Source organism: Nicotiana sylvestris, chromosome 8 (genome assembly GCF_000393655.2).
Source record: "Nicotiana sylvestris chromosome 8, ASM39365v2, whole genome shotgun sequence".
Taxonomy (NCBI): domain Eukaryota; kingdom Viridiplantae; phylum Streptophyta; class Magnoliopsida; order Solanales; family Solanaceae; genus Nicotiana; species Nicotiana sylvestris.
Window position 1 is genome coordinate 118,573,397 of NC_091064.1, and position 20,263 is coordinate 118,593,659.

Here is a 20,263-nt window from a genome sequence, read left to right on the forward strand (position 1 = left end):
ATCCAATAAGTTACAACATAAATCAAATTTCATAAAAAATAACCATAGACAAATATTACAAATTCAAATCCTCATGCAACTAAATAAATTTTTATCATGAGCAATGATATATGATATGATCACCAACCAGCTAGGATAGTAAAAATGTATCCATTAAAAGATTGAGTTTTACTAATTTCATTCGCAATTATAATAGAGTACTTTTTTCTAGCTAAGTCTCCACAAACTCTGCCAAAATAACACTGTCATGCAAGGGCTAAACTTTCTACGGGCAACTAATTCTTGGCAAGTGCGTGGTAAGGATACAAAAAGAAACTGATAGGTTGTTGTAAAAACCTGAACTTGACTGAAAACAGTGAGTTCTCATTGTTCTTGTAATAATCAGCTAAGAAATTCACCTATCTTGTGACCATATTCTCTCTGTTGTTCTGTATCCATGGGCTTCAAATGAGTAAAACAGCTAGCTTAATAAACCTTGAGGGTTCCCCGGTAAGAATAGGGAATCTCCATGTTTGAATCTTCATCACTATCATGGCAAATCCTACACTTTCATCTTCCTTGATGTAGGCTCTAGGAAAGAAATCTGTCTCAAATTCAAAAGAAATTCAATATGGAATAATCAAGGAAAGAGTATTCTTACATTCCCCATAAAGTGTCTCAATCCAAAACAGAGCAACAACTCAAATTTAAAACTACTTCAACGACAAAAGCCAGAACATTTAAAAGCTCAACAGACGGTTTTTGTGGACTCCTCTGAATACATTTATCTCATCTGGCTTCCGAGCATTAAATTCATTGAAAACCTGCAGTTTCGAGTAATTAGCATTTAGCAGTGGATTCAGCGATTAAATCTCAGTAGACAGGCAAATATCTAAAGCTAATGTGGCTCATTGCAAACAACAGTATGAAATTTCAGTTTCAGACTTTTTGCCCCCATCGCCCGAACAAAACCAAAAATGAGGAAAAGGTTAGGAACACAGGGAAATTGAAGGAGCTCAAGAGAAAAAGCTGCCTCATATTTAATTTGAGAATCATTTCCAAAAACACAACCAAGATCCTAAATGAGTGCAGAGATTACTACCGCCTCCATCCGAATTGGGTTGTCCACCCTTGATGGCACGATTAAGGGAAGATTTGAAACTATGAATTGTTTAATATTTGTTGAGAAAACACATGGATGCTTTGACTTTTTTATGGCCAATAAAGGAAAAATAACAAGGTGGAGAAGCGAGTCGGCTAAAAATTTATGGTATTAAACGTATTAGACATTTAGACCTGCTGATTCAAGGAAAATGGACAACTTCTACAATCCAAAAATGTAACTAAGACAAAATTCCTAGGGGAGAGGAAGTGCTTGAATTAGCACTAGGTACAAACAAGATATCTTTCTTATGTAAGAAAGGAAAAATATACTATGGGGAGTGCAAAAGCCAATCATAGCATGTTTCTTTATCAGCTATTCTTACCTGACACAGGACAAAAGCATTGAAAATCAAGGTATTCTTCACTTTAACATCATGCTCCCTCGTCTCATGCTCCAAATGAAGAATTTGTTCACCTCGGAAATCGAGGATTAGGAGGACTGTAACTTGATACAGAGCCTGTAGATGTTCAAGCAGGAGATATCAACCTCGAAAACTAATGTAAAATGAATATTTCTCACTTTGGAACATCAGCCATCAAATTCATTTTACCTGTATTAATAGGTTTCTCCACATTATATTGGTGACGAGAAGTTCCCTAAGATAGAATTAAATAAAAAAATCAATTGATGCTGCGCACGAGGAACATTATAACTATGAGGACATAGGTTAGCAATACAGAAAGAAGCTGAAAATAAGTTGATACATTTGGGGAATCATTGGCTAGAGCTGCAACAGAACATATTCCACCACTAAATGTTATTAATACAAGTAGGATGCACATCAGTACCGAAGCATGAAAATGAATGGCAGAAGATATTGAGGCAATATGGAAGTCTCTATAATCTAGTAACATAAGTGGAAAGAGTCAGAAACGTATAGAATCCAGCTTATAGTATAATCACGTTAACATTAAGAATGCAGTGAGAATGTTCAAACCAACTGAAAGAATATTGTGCGGCTATGTTGCTCGGACTCTCCAACTGAAAGAATAATGTGCGGCTATAATAGGGGTAGATGTTATATAAAAGTATCTCACGGCTTCAAAACAAGTTCACTTCCTACACATTATGCAAAATGACATGAAAGAAAAAAAATCTAACAGAGCAATAATACTTCCTTATAAGAAATCAACTGCACAGCCACATGATGGATTAGTTATCTCTAAAAGCCAACCCCATCTGTCAAACTACAAATACACAAAAATGGTAGTGCAGCCAAGCTAATGTTACTTGACGAAACAAACAATATGTTTGCCATTAAAATGTTGAAACAAGCTTCTTTTTTTCAGAGATTGATCTACAAACTAACCTTCGACCAACAGGAGCTCGACGCATTAGATGATCAGTTGGTGGTTCTGTGGCCAGTGCAAGCACACCCAAGGTGACCATAATAAGATTTACCCAAAGTAGCTGCACAGATGAACGGCAAAACCTAAATGATTAACATCAGAACATAGAGGCCGAACACACAAAGTGTACATCCGCTAATCACACTGATCAATGATAAGAGAGCAGTGAAACTAAACCTGAACAGCATTCAATGGGACATCACCAGCAGAAACTGCAGCAACAACATTAATTATAAGAGCAGCAACGTTAACAGTTAGCTGAAACTGGATGAATTTCTGGATGTTAGCATATACGGATCTGCCCCATCGGACAACCTGTATTTGATGGGATAAAAAATCAATAAAAATAAGTATTGTCGTGCACCGGTCTGAAAAATATTGGAACTTCAATCACTGCAACTAGAAAAGATACTAATGGGTTTGCAAAATATATCAGGTAAAATAGATCCGACTTCTGAGCTGCTGAAGGCAATTTAAACGTGACAAAACTTGCATTCTGAGATAGGAACTTGTTAGCAATAAAGAACTTTTCAGAAAGTAAGAGCCTATCCCAAGTATTTCAGTCACTCCAGAAGATTCAAAATTCCCAGCAGAAAAGTTCATTCCCCACCATTAATAAGTAATACTAAGCACCTTCTTTTAGGTTCCAAAATATATAAACGCCACTGTTGGGATATCTTCAAGGCAATAAAATTAGAAAAAGATTGTTCATGTTCCGTAAGTCAAGCATGCAAGACAAGTTTGGCTTTACTAAGTTAATAAGAGTGAGAACTTCCTGCTAAAGCTGTCAGCATGATAAACAGACCTTCACAACAGAAGCAAAATTGTCATCCAGGATGATGATATCTGAACTTTCTTTGGCAACTTTTGTTCCTTGAATACAAGAAAGTTTAACGAGCAAATAAAAGAGTAGAACGCAAGAGAAAGAATTCATCTCTCAATGGTTCAGCAAGTAACCATATAGCAATAGAAGGAAAATCCTCTCGGGCAGAAGGGACAGTGAACAGGATAAAACAATTCAACAAGAGAATACATAACTAACATGCAAGCAAGTCAATACTCCAATACTTTGAAAGTAGCTCATACTAATACCACCTGCAACTGCAACTTATCGCGGAGAGATCCAAAGACAGTAGAAGTAGGTACCATCTTGATTCACATGGTTTCTACTCACAATCTCATATGCTTTCATTTAGAAGAAGAAATGTACAACAGTGATGCACTAGAATTGTCCAAAAGGTAAGTAATAGAGATAGGAAGATTTAAAATGGAAAATGTGGTAGGACTTTGTGTAGATTTAAATTGCCAAACTTTGGTACAGACTATTGATATTCTAAATTGGGCGTGCAGCACACTTCAATATCTTGATTGAGTTGACATAAAATAACAGAAATATATAACATAAAAAAGATGTCATGATGTTTAGCTTCTCATAGTGAACCATCATAACAGATATAATATGTGTTCCAGGCTTAACCATATAGCATAAGGAAAAGAACCTAAAAGGCAAAAACATAGTTAGAAGATACAGTAGAGGTAATACTAAAAGATTATTTCACTTACCTACTGGTTCTGGAATACTTAAAACTTTTCGCAAGCCATCAATCCCAGCCATAGTTTAAGAAGCAAGACCCAGGTACGGGTTTGCACATGCATCAAATGCTTTAATTTCAAACTGGCTTACAAGATCATCTACAACTCCAGGAGGGCTAGCAGTTCTCAATTGTGCCTCTGTATTTTCTTTCCTACAGCAGAGGTAAGCTGCATTTCGCGTCTTAGGTAGCATTTGCTCATAAATAAGAGCATAGCAACACGAATCAAATATGATTATCACTTTTAAATATGCCTTCAAACCAAATATGAATACCATTTTTAAACATACTTATACATCAAATAAATAAAATAAACACTACTTAGTTATGCAATACTATTACCTTCAGATAAAGCAACATATTAAACAAATTTTCTATTCAAACATGTATGTATCTGCTGCTAGTTAGTAGCAACATTTGTCTCTACTACATCATCAATTATATGATCCGTAGCTAGTTGTACATACTCATCACCATCACCAAAAGCCTGTTCGAGTTCTTGCTCTTGGTATGGTTCATTCTCATATACTTCATCTTCCACTACTTCTTCTCCCATATCATACAGATCTCTTGGCTTTAGATGCATAGCAACACTCCACCCTTTATTGACAACATCATCCACATAGTACACCATTTGTGCTTGAGATGCTTCGATGTAAGGCTTATGTTCTTCACGTTCACCGGTATGAATCAATCTATCAAAATTAACACAATTTAAGTTCCAACGATCCTTTTTATACCCTCTATCTCGAGCAGTATCGGCCCATCTACATTTGAAAAGAGCAACCTTGAATCGACCATAATAATTAATCTCAAGAATATCTTCTAACTTCCCATAATATGGTAACTCTGCTTGCCTTAAATTTCCGTCAATACTACTTGCAACACATGATGTTTTAGAGGTTAAAAAAACTCCACTATTCTGTGTTCTCAGACCTTCTTCTCGAGCCAAAGTTCGAAATTTGGACCCATTGATGTTATATGCAGTAAACCTTCTTGCAACTACTGATGGACCTCGTGCAAGAAACTTTAGATCAATAAACATTGTATCTATTGTGTCTGGATTTATAATCTAAATCAAAAAAATATTGTCTTAGTGAAGTTAGTTCATTCAAACCAAATGTAAACAATAACTAATGATTACTTACTCACCCGCTTTTGGAATCAATCAACAAACTCTTTATTAACTCTCCTCTCTATCTCTGTAGGTGAAGGTCTTCTTCTTGAACTCCTCCTTATGTACTGTCTAAATTCGCTATATGAAATAACTACATTAATGTTAAAGAACAAGACTAGCCGGATCAAACATTACAATGATAAAGAATGTAAAGATTATATGAGTTACTCACTCCACAAATGGCATGACTATTGCACAATTCAGAAGCACATATCGATGAGCTTGTAGTTTCTGCATATCAGTTAAAGGGAATGTAATCGAAGCTGATGCAGGTTTACCAAATTGAAGAAATATAGAGGATGTTCCAGAAGGCTCAGTGACATTTGGTTCATCACGAACACGCCTAGGTCTATTGAATCTTGTCTCAATATCCTCAATATATCGAGAACAAAAGGTAAGAGACTCTTCAGCTAAATAACCCTCAGCTATAGAACCCTCTGGTTGTGCTTTATTCCGTACAAAGGACTTAAAATGGCCTAATTCCCTACAAAAATAATAGGCCATAAGTGTACAAACTATTTCAAGAGACCAGAATACAAGTATCTTCAAATTAGAAATTACAATGTTTTACCTCTCAACGGGATACATGTTTCGATGATGTACTGGACCTCCGAGTTTTGCTTCCCCTACTAGATGGACAGACGAATGAACCATTAATGTAAAGAATGCTGGAGGAAATAGTATCTCTAGGTGGCAAAGTGTGCTTTCAATGCGCTCTTGGAGCTTATCAAGCTCCGAAACATTCAAGGTTTTGCTAGAAAGGGCTCTGAAAAATGAGCAGAAGTCCACCAAAACTGCAACTACATGGTCGGGCAACACATTGCGGATCGCCAATGGTAGCAATTGCTCTAAAATAATATGGCAATCATGACTTTTCAACCCAAAAATCTTTTTTTGTACCAAATCAACACAGCTAGAAATGTTACTTGAGTAGCCATCTGGTACTTTAATATTCTTCAAAGTTGTAATGAACAACTTTTTAGTGTCCAGCTTCTTTTTGTTATCAGTCATAAGTGAAAACACAGCAAGGTGATATTTCCCACTATCATCCGGCCAAAGATCACGCCTTATGCCCATTTCTCTTAGATCATTTCGGGCATTAATATTATCTTTTGATTTTAATTTATCATGGAGCAACGTATATATGATATTATCACATATATTTTTTTCGATATGCATAAAGTCTAGATTATGACGCAACAAGTTAGATTTCCAATAAGGAAGTTCAAAGAATATACTTCTCTTGTTCCATTGCTTAGTTGCTCGTCTAGATCTTTTCCCTGTACAATTCAACCCTGCTCCTCTACCTTCTTCGATTTGTCTCAAAATGGCAGACCCTGATAATTTTAATGGTGGATTCCGCTCCTCTGTACTTCCATTAAAGCGTACTCGATTTAACCTAAACCTGTGATTTCTTCTCAGAAAACGTCGATGACCCATAAAGCACCACTTTTTACTATGACGAAGACGACAAGGTTCTGTGTCAAAGTTACAAGTTGGGCAGGCAAAACCAGTATGAGTGTTCCAGCCAGATAGGATACCTAATCCCGGAAAGTCACTGATTGTCCACATAAGAGCTGCATGCATTCTAAAACTTTCATTCAATGATGAGTCAAACGTTTCAACTCCATCATTCCATAACTCACGTAATTCCTTAACGAGGGGTTGTAAGTACACGTCTATATTATTTCCAGGCATGTGCTTGCCAGGAATAATCATTGATAAGATGAAGGAGGTGTGCTTCATACACATCCAAGGAGGAATATTATATGGAATCAAGAAGACTGGCCAAATACTATAGGTAGTACTCATTGTTCCAAAAGGATTGAAACCATCACTAGCAAGGCCCAAGCGAACGTTTCGAGGATCCGAAGCAAATCCAGAATGAGTCTGATCAAATGTCTTCCATGCTTCACCATCCCTTGGATGCTCATCAATCCATCAGCATTATTGCCTTAAGCATGCCATCTCATATGTTCTGCAGTCTTACCACACATAAATAATCGTTGCAACCTTGGTTTCAGTGGAAAATAACGCAAAACCTTTGCAGCTTGCTTTTTTTCTTGTTAGGATTCCATTTAGATGTACCACAATGCTTACATGCTTCCATTTTTGAATCGCCTTTCCAGTATAGCATACAATTATTTGGACATGCAGGTATCTTGATGTAGTCAAGGCCAAGTTTGCTAATGGTTTTTTTGGCCTCATAAAAGGAAGGCGGCAACTTTGCATATTCAAATGCATCTCTCAACAAATCTAGTATCATAGTCATAGCCTTGTCACTTAATCCACAATAGACCTTTATATGATACAATTTTATTAAAAACTCTAGCTTTGTATACTTGCTCCCTTCATGCAGTGTCTCACTTCCATCTTTGAGAAAATCATGAAAGTCGCCAGTATCCTCCCTATGCGCCTCATTTGATATTTCATTTGAGTCCAATGGTTGAGATATCCCTCCATCAGCCGCTTGGTGCCTATCGTACCCAAATGCATCATTAAGCATTGTTTCTATTAGATTTTCTGGGTGAAACATCTCTTGCATAACGTCTCTATCTCCAGAAGGCGCTACTACCTGTTTCTCACCGTGAAGATTCCAAATAACATAATTTTGAGGGAATGACTTGCAAATCAAATGATCATGCACTATCTCTCTAGTGTGCCACTTGCCAAATCCACATTTAGGACATGGGCATCTAATTGTATCTTCCACAGCCGCATTCTTAAACGCAAAATCAAGAAATTTATCCAAACCAAGCCAGTATTCGTTTGTGTTCCGTGGCTTTTCAATCCATGATTTATCCATTAAAGAATGATAAATAAATTAACATGAACCCTTTTAGAATATACCTCCAAAACCAATCCTCCAGTCCACAGGTACCTTCAGATTTGACTATCCTTCCAATCTACTCCAACAATTTCAAATGTTCTTTCAAACAAAGTTAATTCCAGAAACTGACAAAGGACAGAAAGAACCAATGAAGAATTCCCACAAAGGACTCCTTATGTATCAGTTTGTTCATATAGCAAAGGATAACAAGCAGTAGAAAAAAGAGGGTCAGAACTACAAACGAAGAAAACCTAATAATTTCGATATTTCCCTGCCGCTTTCCTTGCTTAAAATAAACCGTAGGATTTTTCTTTCATGTAAACTTTTAGAAATGAAAAAATAACGTTTAGGGTTAAGAAATAATAACTTTGGGGCACTAAATAGCTTGTGCTCTATTCATTTATTTTAATTCTTACTAATTTTAGGAGTCTATATAATTAATTATAAAATTAAAATTAAATAATAGATTTAAATTATAACATAAAATTTTAAAAAAATATAAGCTCTTGAAAATAATTACTATTGATATATTTAGCAAGATCATAGGAAGAATCTTGTCAAATATCTCTAACAAATGAATGATTAAAGTTTTATTCATCTATATGAAGATTGAGAATAACTCAAAATAATGAGTCAAAGTATCACATATTTACTAATTGGGAACATCAAAAAATGAGTATCATTGGAATAACCAAAATTTACATCTCTTAGGAACATCTAACATTTTTTTCATATTTTAGTTATATGTCTCTCAAAATTATCAAACTTTTATTATTTTGCTATTTGAAAGCAATTTTATATTTACTCATGAGGAGTAATATTTCGAATTACATTATTGATGGAGTTTATTGATTATTAATTTTTAGAGAGGTAAACCGTGCAATTTGATAATATTTTTAAAAAATATTATGTTCTTTTAATCGTTTGAAAGATAAAATGTTAAAGTTGAAGTTTATCTCATAGTAACTTTAATTGATAAGATTTTTAAATTTGAATTTGAATACTATCTAAATATTTAACAATATGTAAGCAAGTAGGAGCTATCAAGGGGGCACCAGGACATTGCAATCACACCTGAATAGAAAATTAAGTGCATATAAATATTGTTGGAATGTACTTCATAGATAAACTAAAACTGTATTTTTTCCTTTAAGATCAAATTATCTTATAACAGAATTTTTGAGGTATGTCACACCAATATGCTGCCGTTATTGGTTGCTTAAGGACTTTGAATATAAGATCCAATGAACCATCTTCTGGTATGATGTTGAAGCAAGTTCAGCTTCAAGTGTCAATTTAACAGCATCTCTAAATGCAGTTGTTGACATATTGAGTGTCTGATCAATCTGGTGATATCCATGGATATATCTACTGGAGATTTAACATTGCGGTTAACCTAGAAAGTTCAGATAACACATGCATGTTAGGTACACGGTTTGAACACAAAAGCATTAGTGATAATTTCTTATGTGACACAATAGGGAGAAAACAACAGTGAGAGCAGATTGAAAGCTCATATAACATTAGGTAAAAACAAAATGGACTGCATATTGAAGTGATTAGATGAAACTTTCACAACGCCCTGTGAGGCTGAAAGATACAGAAAATTAAAGTTCCTACCCTTTAGCTCATAATCTTGGTTAGCTCATAACCAAATTAACTAGCAATGAAAGGCATGAAATATATAGAGCAACTGGGAGGTTCATTGTGCGGCAACAGATTAAGGTATAATAACATGCTATCTGACTCACTGTACAGACAAAAATACTGATTTAACACAAGGATCAAAAGAAACCATTTCGGATCAGCAAAGGGAACACTAGAAGAAAATAGCATGTGTGTCGAGGATTAAGATTGCTAGTACCTTTTCTGCTGCAACCACAGCCATAAGGCGTCCAAGGATCTCTTGGTCAAATAATCTTGCAAATCGGACCAGGGCACATATACTTTGAATCAAACGCTCAATATACCTATCATCTGATGCATTTAGCTCCAAAACGGCCTCTTTATAGTTTGGTCCTAAAAGCTCATGAGCAAGAGCCAATATACTAGTGTTTTTCCGGTACCAGGAGGACCCTGCAGAAAGTTTTATATAGAACTGAATATCCCTTTGCCAATTCAATGTGACACTAAAGGGACAAACATTTCAGAGTCTGGAAGTCCTAAATTAGATATGCATTTGAGTAAAAATGGTCAACTTCCAGGAAAACTACTTTGTTTTTATACATTCTCATCAATCAATACATTAAAACTCAATGTTACTCAAGGATACAACTCAGGAATCATAAAAAGATGGTATGTGAAACCAAAAGTCCATTTTTCCAAAAATAGAGTACGCACAAGAGGTAAAAGAATCAGTATCCAACATCTGGTATAACCTAACACAAAAGACCATAGTTCTTTGCAAATATGTGTACATATAACTTCGAAATTCCAAGTACTATTGAGCAAGGACCATCAAGATCTACACAAGAAAAGGAATAAGGAATGCTTCATATTTAGGACTTATTGACCTCAAGAGAATAAAATTGAGGTTGCAGTAGCAGAACTATAATCCAGAAAAAGTCAAACACAGTGTGTGGAGCTTTTGGGCCATGTATAAACTTCAATGGCCACTGAAACACTAAATTTCCCACTGACAATTTCTTATAGCATGACCTGCCGGAAAAAAACCTCCTTTCCCAACAGGCTCCCAAGCAATAAACTCCTTTCAACAGTTTTGCAACACTGTTGATATCTCAATCAGAACAACTTTGTTTGAGGATTAAACTCTAATTGTAACCAGATTTACATTGTAGAATAGTGACTTGCAGTAAGAGCAACGATCTCAGGATTCTGCTTCTTAGAGGGATGTGCACAAACAAAGTCAAGCCAAGTTTTAATCTTTTCCCAATTTACCACTTTTTATTTGTACTGTTTCTGAGAAATCAGGCCAGTGATTCCTAATGCACTTACAGATCCTACACCATACATGGAACTTACTGATTGTGCACCAGAATACCAGCTCCCTATACTTCACTTGTACCAGCTTTATCCAATGCTACTGTTCTTCTTTGAATATCTCCATAACCATTTCATTAGTAGAATTTCACTATAGTTCAAGCTTGTAAACAATAGCAGAACCAAAAATTTATACAACGGGATAAAAAAAATCTACAACGTCATAGTTGGAATTTGAACCTAAGGCCTATAGTAATTTTGAACCTCCTTCACAACTACATTTGATTTTTTTTCATAACAGTGCACATATAACAAAAAGAAGACCGTTTTCATTCTTTTATATTGTGTAATTTTTCGATGAAGGAGGTTCGATCCCTTCACTCTACCTAGTATCCATAATAGTAAAAGTCAGAAATTGAAATACTGTACAATAAACTAAGCAATATAAACACAAGTCTAGATAGCAACAAAAACATTAAGCATTAGTTGAAGTAAAATGAACACAAGTCTAGACAACCATTACAAATTTAAATTCCTAGAAAGCAAAAGTAGTCCACAACGAAAATATTAAGCACTAACTAAAGTAATATAAACACAAGTCTAGACAACCACTATAAATTTAAATTCCTAGAAAGCAAACGTAGTGCACAACGAAAGCATTAAGCATTTGATTAGTGATTTGCGTTGTTATCTGCCGATGATCCTCTTACATCAACTGGTGAAGTAAGTTCATTCTCTATATCATTAGGCTGAAACAATAAAAATGATATTTGGTGAGAAAGTTATATAGATTAATTCCAAACGAGATCGGGAAACAAGATTGAATCAAATGTAGCCCTTATCCTAAAGCTTCGAATCAAAGCCTTAGCTTCTGCAAGGAGATGGAAATTCCTTGCCACCACCTCCATCTTTAGCAAAGTTAGCAACAAGTTTTACTAGAATTAGATGATACTAAACTGTATATTGTACTAACTTTAGATGATATTGGTCAATGAATCTGGTCAAAAAGACAAAAAGTATCTACTTATTAAAGAAAAATGAAAAACTTTGGATATAAGACATGCTTCTCAATTAAATTAGGAACACACTTATATTTCTGTTGTTAGGCCAATTTGAAAAAGCTGAAAATCAACCAAGAACTGCAGGTTTAACATTGGCGGTTACTAATGTATTGAGTGCATCTGGTAATCGACTTACTTATGTAGCTGTCAACACTACTGGTGCATAGGGTGTTCTAGCTGAAAAACAAACAGATTTAACATATAATGTTGTGCAAGATGAGGGTCAAGAAAATAAAGATTTTGCTGCTTTGGGGAGTGCAAATGGGTCATAAGCATTAGCAGTAGTTGAACAACCTAATCACCAATGGCAACGTGCATCTGCACAAGCAGAACATAGGGCTTGGAAAGTTGTAAATCACTCACCTAACAATAGAAATTCTCAAGGTTCTAAAAACCAGACTACAGCATCAATGAACACCATTATTTCAAACTCATTTGATGTATTGGTTGAGGATCATGTTAGTGTTGCGAAGAAGGATGACGAGAATGTGCAACAAATGGTGGATGAGACAACATCAACAACTGGGACATCTAAAAATACTAAAGAATCAGCAGTATGTTCATTATGAGAGCAATATTTAGACATAGTGAATCTCTTCCACAAAAGAGCTTGATCTAATGAACTATGTTTAACAATTTTTGTTGATTTCATATTTTTTATCACATAGAAGTACAATGCTATATATTGAACTGATCAGAAGTTGTAACAGAAGAAATACAAGCTATATTTACTCCTTACCTGTGGTTGAAGAGCAAACAGACCCGCAAATTCTTCTGGAACCGAACCTTCCTTTGATATCACGTAAACCTTCAGCGCATTTAAGGTGCCTTCTAGTTGGGATTCCACACGCATAAGCTTTTGTTGCAAATGGTTATATGTTGCAGATGATTCACTGTAGCTAGATGAAGAAGCACTCGGATCACTAAGTCGTCCTTTGCTATTCCTGAATGTGTTTGAAGGAGCAGCTCCCATACCCATACATCGTACTCTCCCGGAGTGCTCTGCCCCTAACATCGTGCCAATAACATCATTTGGGGAAACTTCACACTCATTAGTATCACATTGAGTCATATTCAATTCAATTTGTTCCTACAAGCAGATAAAATATCAATTAGTAGTACAAGATAGTGAAACTTGAGATGCAAAATGTTATACAAAAATAATAAAAATAATGTTATAAAAATGCACCAAAGCTATGCTTACCCCTATAGTCCTTGCTGCATCATTTACAAACGATCAATTGCTTCTCTTATGAGTTTCAATAAATATTTTTCCGCGACTAGGAGTTTTTCCAGTTTCCAAAAACTAAGAAAGACTATTAAAAAGTTATTACAAAACATTTTAATTACAGAAATAGTAAAATTATTAAGTTAATGTGCATACCAGCTCATGTCGTCTTCTCTAGATAGCTTTTGATCCACCAGTATGCGGCATTTTTTGCTTCTTTTGATTTTCTTTATTTCTTCTACAAAGCTCCTATCAACAAAATAAATACAAATTAAAAAAATTCATCTTCATTTAATTATGATGAAACTTGTTAAAATAATTTGAATCTTATCATTGTTGATGATTTTTGACGGTAAGCAACAAAACTAGCCCATTGATCTTTATTTATACCTATTAGTACATTACTTAGAATTTCATTTTTATTTTTGGCTAGGTCAAAATATTCATTCCACAACTTCTGCCTATGTGTAGCCCACTTCTTTGAAAGACTAGCATTGCAGTATCTATATGCAATGGACTCACTTACCCGAAAATCAAATCGAGGCTTCAAACCAAAAATGGAAGTTAGTTTTTTCATGTGTATAAAAATCTAGGTGCAATAAGTACATATGTTTGTATAACACTTGTACCTTCAATATTGTTTCAAAGCAGTCTTCCATGTACTTCTTAGGCATGCACGATGGCCCTGACCACTTCTCAAAACTAATCGGAAACAAATTACAATCAATTGCCAGCGATCCACAATATCCAGCAAGTAATCCTTGCGCTTCACCATATGCTGCGTTGTAGTCATCAAAATTCACAATGATGCGCTCCCCAACAGTCAGGTTGTTAACTTCATTGACCTTGACTCTAATTTGCTTGATAGCATTTTCCGAGTCTTTAACAAGAAAACAAGTTACTCAACCAAAAAGGAACAAAAAAAAAGATTCTCATAAATTGAAGTACAAATACATGTAAGGCATATACCTTTAGCCTCTACTGTCCAATACTTTGTAGATTCACGTCCTGCACGGCGAGATGCTGCACTTGAATTAGAAGGAAGAATTGGAGCTTGTTCTTGTTGCGGGATTTCATGAACATGTGGGAGGGCTTGTACTATTGTTGCGGGCTCTATAGCATGTGATTGGAGTGGAGTTGTTGATTATGAAGAATGTCCATGAGCATCATGTGGTTCACGAGCTGATTTTAGTGGATTCCGAAAACGTTTAATCTTTGGCATGGCTGCATATTAATAAGAAAAAGAGAGAGGTGAATCAAATATGAAGAGAGAGTAAACATCAGACAAAAGATGATACAAAAAATTGTCCACAAACTACCCAACAAATCCAATCTAGAGCCCCAAAAGATCTGCTTTTTTAACTCCAAAACAAAACAAAATAATATATACTCTACAAACAGTCAAACCCAAATTATTGGCAAAGAGGAACACAGAAAATCAACGAACTACATAATGTCATGATTTTGGTAAACCTAAGCAGTGAAATAAACTACATATCTGCATCCTAAATATAAAACACAAATGCGTGTCCAGCAATCATATTGATGAAACTAAAATGAACAAACTTAAAAGAATTAAAATACAAAAAGAAAAGAGAGAACTGACCTAATGCTCACCAGGAATTTCATCTCTCCAAGAGGAACTATATGGTGAATATATAGCTCTGAAAATGGAAGTTTCTTACGCAGATAATGGGAGAAGAGGGGTCGAGGAGAAGGTGGGAATATGGAGGGAAACAATGGCGGGAATAAAGAGAAGTTATATGAGTAGTTGAGTTAAAAAACGAGGGAAATTAAAAAGGAAAATAGTAAAGTGGTTTCTTTACTTTTCCTCGGTTTAATTTTCATTATTACAATTACAAGAGAATTCTAAATTTGCTGCAGTACCACGTTTTGAGCTACAGATTTTTCCCATCAAATAATGGTGAAGATCACTTTATCTCAAGGAGCGTGACTTTGACTTCAAATATACTAGCTAGTATATGACACTAAATCGACTTCTAATTATAGCATGATACAAATCCGATTTGAATTTATCTTTAATTGAAGAATTTGATTCCTTGTAAGTATCCACGGTAAAATTTAAATATTATCATTTTATTTAATTTGGAATAATCTCTTTTTAAGAAATAATGTAATTTTCAAGGGTATAAAAATCTATCAATATTTCAGGGATATTTGTGTTGTCCAATATTTTAGCGTAGAACATTCATGCTTTTATAATAACTAGTCTCTATGTACGTGATTTGCACGTATATCCCTTGCTACGATTAAAGGATAAATTGAGAAGAAATTTCTTCCTATAATTTCATATAAAGTACGTTTTTCATGTTCTTACGTCTGAAAGGTGTCACTTTACCCATTCGATTGTTAAGTTATTATCTTATGACAAGGGACTTCTATAGTGAAGGGTTATGTATTGCTAGGTATTTAAGTATTCGTCCTAGTAATAGTTGTTGGTATCATCTTTAGCGAAGTCAAAACTAAAATACATTTTACTTTTATTAGGGAACTTGACAATCAATATCTCATTTAGAACCTGATTCCGTGTTTTGAGGCCTTAAAACCTTATTTTATCTCTTCTCGCTTTGCGTGCGCAATCCAGACGTATTTTTGAAAAGCCTTTATGTGGAAAAATTGATGAAATAATGATTTTTGGCCTAAAAAGTTGATCTTTGTTGACTTCGGTGAACGTTTTGGGTAAACGGACTAGGACCCGTATTTTGACGATTCCGGTAGGTCCGTAGTAAAATATGGGACCTGGACGTATCTGAGGTCCCAAGAAATTGATTAATGTTTGATCTCATTGGTATCGGGCCCGTATTTTGGTTCCGAAGCCCGGTACATGTTTAATATAATATTTAAGTCATGTCTGTAAATGCGCCTTCTTGTGTTGAACACTTGTATGAGTTTATTTGAATATAAATGTGCCTTCTTGTATTTTTCTGTTGATAATTGATATTTTTTCTGTTGGGCCGATCGCCTTGGTAGAAATAGATGCATCTATGGTTCACGCCATTCGATCCTTTGGCAGTGCACAGTTTCTTTTATGTTGGATTGGGCCATCGACCTCGGCATAAGGTGTGCATGATATATATCTATGTGAATTTATTATTGATGACCTGCCTGATACATGGTTTAAATTGTAAAGGATTAACTGGGGTATTAAAATGACATGACTTAGAAATATTTATTTCAACTGTTATATATATTGACCATCATACCTGGCATAATATCATATTATATTATTTGGCCCTAGTAGGTATCAAGTTGACCTCTCGTCTCTACTTCTTCGAGATTAGACGGGATACTTACTGGGTACATAATATTTATGTACTCATGCTACGCTTCTGTACTTAATTGTACATGCTCTGAGGCAGGTTCATCTGGCTATCAGACTGGTGCGCATCCCTGATCATAGTCCGAGACTTTCACAGTGAGCTGCTTTCCCTTCTTGTGCCAATCAGTAGCTGGATGGAGTCTTCCTTACTTTAGACTGTCTATTATGTTTCAGACAGTAGGATAGATATATTATTTTGTATATTCTACTAGTTGCCCACAGCTTGTGACACACACATTAGTAGACGTTTCTTTTGGATTGTATAATTATTATTGAATGCTGCATATTATCACCTACTTTTACTTGCAAATTAAGAACAATGTTGTAATTATTTTGGGTAAGTAAAATAAGAATTCACTAATACTTCCGCGTTGGCTTGCCTGATAACGGTGTTGGGCGCCATCATGACCTATTATGGAAATGGGTCGTGACAATTCAAAAAGTCCCGAAGAATATGTGTGGAGCTTAGTTATGTGAGCTTACGCTCTAAAGCATCCGAGTGTGCAACCAAAAACATGCATAACGCATCAGACTTCTCTATAACATCATCTCTATATAACAACCATTTACTATAAAAAGTCAAGTTTTTTCGGAATTGATTTTTATGTTATGTTATAATATATGTGTTTATAACAACACCTCACTATAGCAGCCAAAACATATCGGAATAAACGAGGTTGTTATAGAGAGGTTTGACTATAGTTCCTACTTAAATCGTGTGTCAAATTCTCTAATTGACACCATTGATGCTCATGAATTCTTTAACAAAGTTATGATTAAACTTTTATTTGAGAATAACTCAAATAACGAGCCACGTAATTGCATATTTACTATTTGAGAATATCGTGAGTATGAATATCATTAGACTATTTTTTCTAAATTAGATAGTAAAAATTGTATCTTATTGCCATTGGTCTTCATGTCTTAAATTATCAGGCTTTTATTGTTTTGCTCTTTGAAAGTAATTTTGTATATACATGAACGAGTAATCTTTTAAATTATAGTATTTATGAATTTTCTTGATTAATTACTTGTAGGGAGGTAAAATGTATAACTTGATACATTTTTAAAGAAATTATAATTTTTTAATTGCTTGACAGTTAAGACGTTATAGTTGTATCTCACAGTAACTTTAACACTATTGTATTATTTATACTTGTAAAAACATACAAGATATTTTATTTTTTATGAGTTTATTTTTTAAAATTTCTTAAACTCTAATATACTTTTTTTTTGGTTTATTATGCGTCATTAATAAATTAAACAATTTAAAGGTATCGGGCTTACGCCTTGCCCTGTAGTAAAATAGCTTGCCTCACACCCTCCTTTAAAAATACTATTTGAACATAGAACACCTACTATAATAAAAATAAAGAAAATCTGCATGCTAATTCTTGCAATTATTTATATCCCTTTAAATTTTAAATTATCTCAAACAAAATAAAAAAAATCAAATGTTTGTGTAGATAATTACAACACTTGGATGTCTCTCCTGCATCTGTTGTTTATTGGATGTGTAGTCGTTACTTATGAATGCAGATATTATTTATGATTAATCTAAAGCATATTTTTTCGTTTATATTAGACCTCGTCGACCATATTTGTTCAGTGAGATTCACTGAATACCTGATGCATTCAATTCTCTGTATTGTTGTCTTTTTCTTTGGAGACAAGTATCGCTTGTGACGGTGAGACCAAATTGAATCAACGGTCATTTCTTGCTTTTGTTGAGCCACATTTCAACTTTTGTGATGGCTCATTTTGCATTATTATTTTGTTACCTAATGTTGTGGTCCAATGTTAGATAAATTTCTTTTTTTTTTTTGCACCTAAAGATTCACGATACTCACGGGGTTAGAAATTATATATGTTTCGTATTTATGGGTAGACATTTCGTATAAATCTAGAAATAAGAAACCTAAGAGGAAGAAATGAAATAGAAGTCATTGTTATTTTTTGCTAAATATAGAGAGATGAATTAAAGAAATTCACAAAGACAATCAAAGAAAAACTAGCGAGTTAGACATAGAGAAATAATGGAAAACCTTTCTTTTTGTAGTTGAAGAAAATGTAGAGATAAAAATGACAAACTAGAAGGTATAGATATTGACGTAAATTGCATTAATACGCAAAGTTTTAACTAAAATATGTATTTTGATTTAATTTTAAAGAAATAAGGTGGAAAAAATAACTAATTTTTTTTTTAATAATAACAATTTCTCAAACACCTGGAATTGATATATTTGTGGAGGTTATCAAAAACCTTCACAAAAAACCGCCATAATAAGAAATTTTTTGAGGAGGTCGGAACAAACGCCACGAATTGAATGTATAGAGGGGGTCTTTTACGACCCCCACACTTAAACCGCCACAATAAGAATTATTTTGTGGGGGTTGGCTCAAATGCCACAAAACAAACGTATAGTGAGAGTTTTTTATGACCACCATAAATAAACCGCCACAATTTACCCGTCATGCAATATCTCTCAACCTAATAGTATGGAAGCACCCATGATGCAATATCTCTCAACCTCACAGCACGGAAGTATTCGTCGTGCAATATCTCTCAGCCTCACAGCACGAAAACGTCTGTCATGCATATTTACTCATCCTCACCAAGAATATGTAAAATCGGTTCTAAACTAGGTGAGGAGCAACAACAACAACAACAAGAGTGGTTAAATATAACACATCATAAGGGAGATAACCATCACTTTTGCGCCAATAGTCAAACCAATATTTCAAGAACTTCTAACGCCCAATGTCTCAACAATCCCAACATTGCTATCAATCTGAATAACATCAAGAATTTTACAATCTATTTAAAACAAGTAAGTCATGATATATAAAAGCAAAATAACATAAATAAGGTAGTTCTACCGGCATGCTTGATCCGTAGCAGCGCACATACACTCGTCACCTTGTATATACGTTTTTCTCAACATATATAGCACGTAACAAATAGACACAATCACATCCTAATCCACGAAATAAGGTTAACTAAGACAATTACCTCTTTCCGGAACAATTCAACCTTTCAAAACTGCCTTTCCTTTAGTACAACCTTCCAAAAAACTCGAATTTATCCAATTAATCATCATATTATAATAAAAGTGGGAAACTTCTACAGGCTAAAGTCAAAATACCAAAATATCCTTGAAAAGTGAAATGACCATCTTGGCCATCATGCAATACTATTGCAATAGCACTTCTTATACAATGTAAATTATACGTGCATTTAAATAGAGATAACAACAAGAGAAAAAAAAGTTAAATATAAGAAAGAAAAAAGACAAACGTCGGACACATTTCAGATGGTCAATTTTTAGAAAGACCTTTGATTTCCTCGGAAAGGTGTAATAAATGCAAAACGGTAAAATCAAAATACAAGAAATTGGATACATCACACTCTTAATTATTAGGACTAATGATAATGCTTAAAATTTTAAATAAAATTAGATATATATAGTCACAGTCAAGATCATTGATTTCTTCCATATGTTCTTTCTGAAGTAAAAAAGACAAATTTATCATCCATTCGACTTCAAAATCTTTAGTTCATATCCATGACGACATGATGCATAAAAAACATGAAATTTCGT

At 34.4% G+C, this 20,263-nt stretch overlaps 2 protein-coding genes across 2 annotated transcripts; both read right to left on the reverse strand.

The window, feature by feature from the left end:
• Positions 1 to 1,685: 1,685 nt before the first annotated feature.
• On the reverse strand, positions 1,686 to 4,108 carry LOC104232268 (calcium-transporting ATPase 9, plasma membrane-type-like). The gene is made up of 5 exons (XM_070154433.1): positions 4,057 to 4,108; positions 3,299 to 3,366; positions 2,671 to 2,808; positions 2,454 to 2,554; positions 1,686 to 1,740 (listed from the first exon to the last, which is right to left on the reverse strand). The coding sequence occupies exons 1-5, from the start codon at positions 4,106 to 4,108 to the stop codon at positions 1,686 to 1,688; spliced, it is 414 nt and encodes a 137-aa protein (XP_070010534.1).
• Positions 4,109 to 4,485: 377 nt separating this feature from the next.
• Positions 4,486 to 8,068, reverse strand: LOC104220997 (uncharacterized). The gene is made up of 5 exons (XM_070154434.1): positions 7,305 to 8,068; positions 5,834 to 7,183; positions 5,435 to 5,746; positions 5,274 to 5,340; positions 4,486 to 5,157 (listed from the first exon to the last, which is right to left on the reverse strand). Exons 1-5 carry the CDS (start codon positions 8,066 to 8,068, stop codon positions 4,486 to 4,488), a joined length of 3,165 nt encoding a protein of 1,054 aa, XP_070010535.1.
• Positions 8,069 to 20,263: the final 12,195 nt, after the last annotated feature.

What these genes read in the sequence shown, in the direction of transcription:
- LOC104220997 (XM_070154434.1), bottom strand. Translation starts at nt 8,068, where the DNA reads ATGGATAAATCATGGATTGAAAAGCCACGGAACACAAACGAATACTGG. An exon ending in AACATGTATCCCGTTGAGAG is followed by an intron (nt 5,747 to 5,833) that starts GTAAAACATTGT and finishes TTATTTTTGTAG; the next exon opens with GGAATTAGGCCATTTTAAGT. An exon ending in ATAGTCATGCCATTTGTGGA is followed by an intron (nt 5,341 to 5,434) that starts GTGAGTAACTCA and finishes TATTTCATATAG; the next exon opens with CGAATTTAGACAGTACATAA.
- LOC104232268 (XM_070154433.1), bottom strand. Translation starts at nt 4,108, where the DNA reads ATGGCTGGGATTGATGGCTTGCGAAAAGTTTTAAGTATTCCAGAACCA. An exon ending in AAGTATTCCAGAACCAGTAG is followed by an intron (nt 3,367 to 4,056) that starts GTAAGTGAAATA and finishes CTTGTATTCAAG; the next exon opens with GAACAAAAGTTGCCAAAGAA. An exon ending in CGAGCTCCTGTTGGTCGAAG is followed by an intron (nt 1,741 to 2,453) that starts GTTAGTTTGTAG and finishes ATTCTATCTTAG; the next exon opens with GGAACTTCTCGTCACCAATA.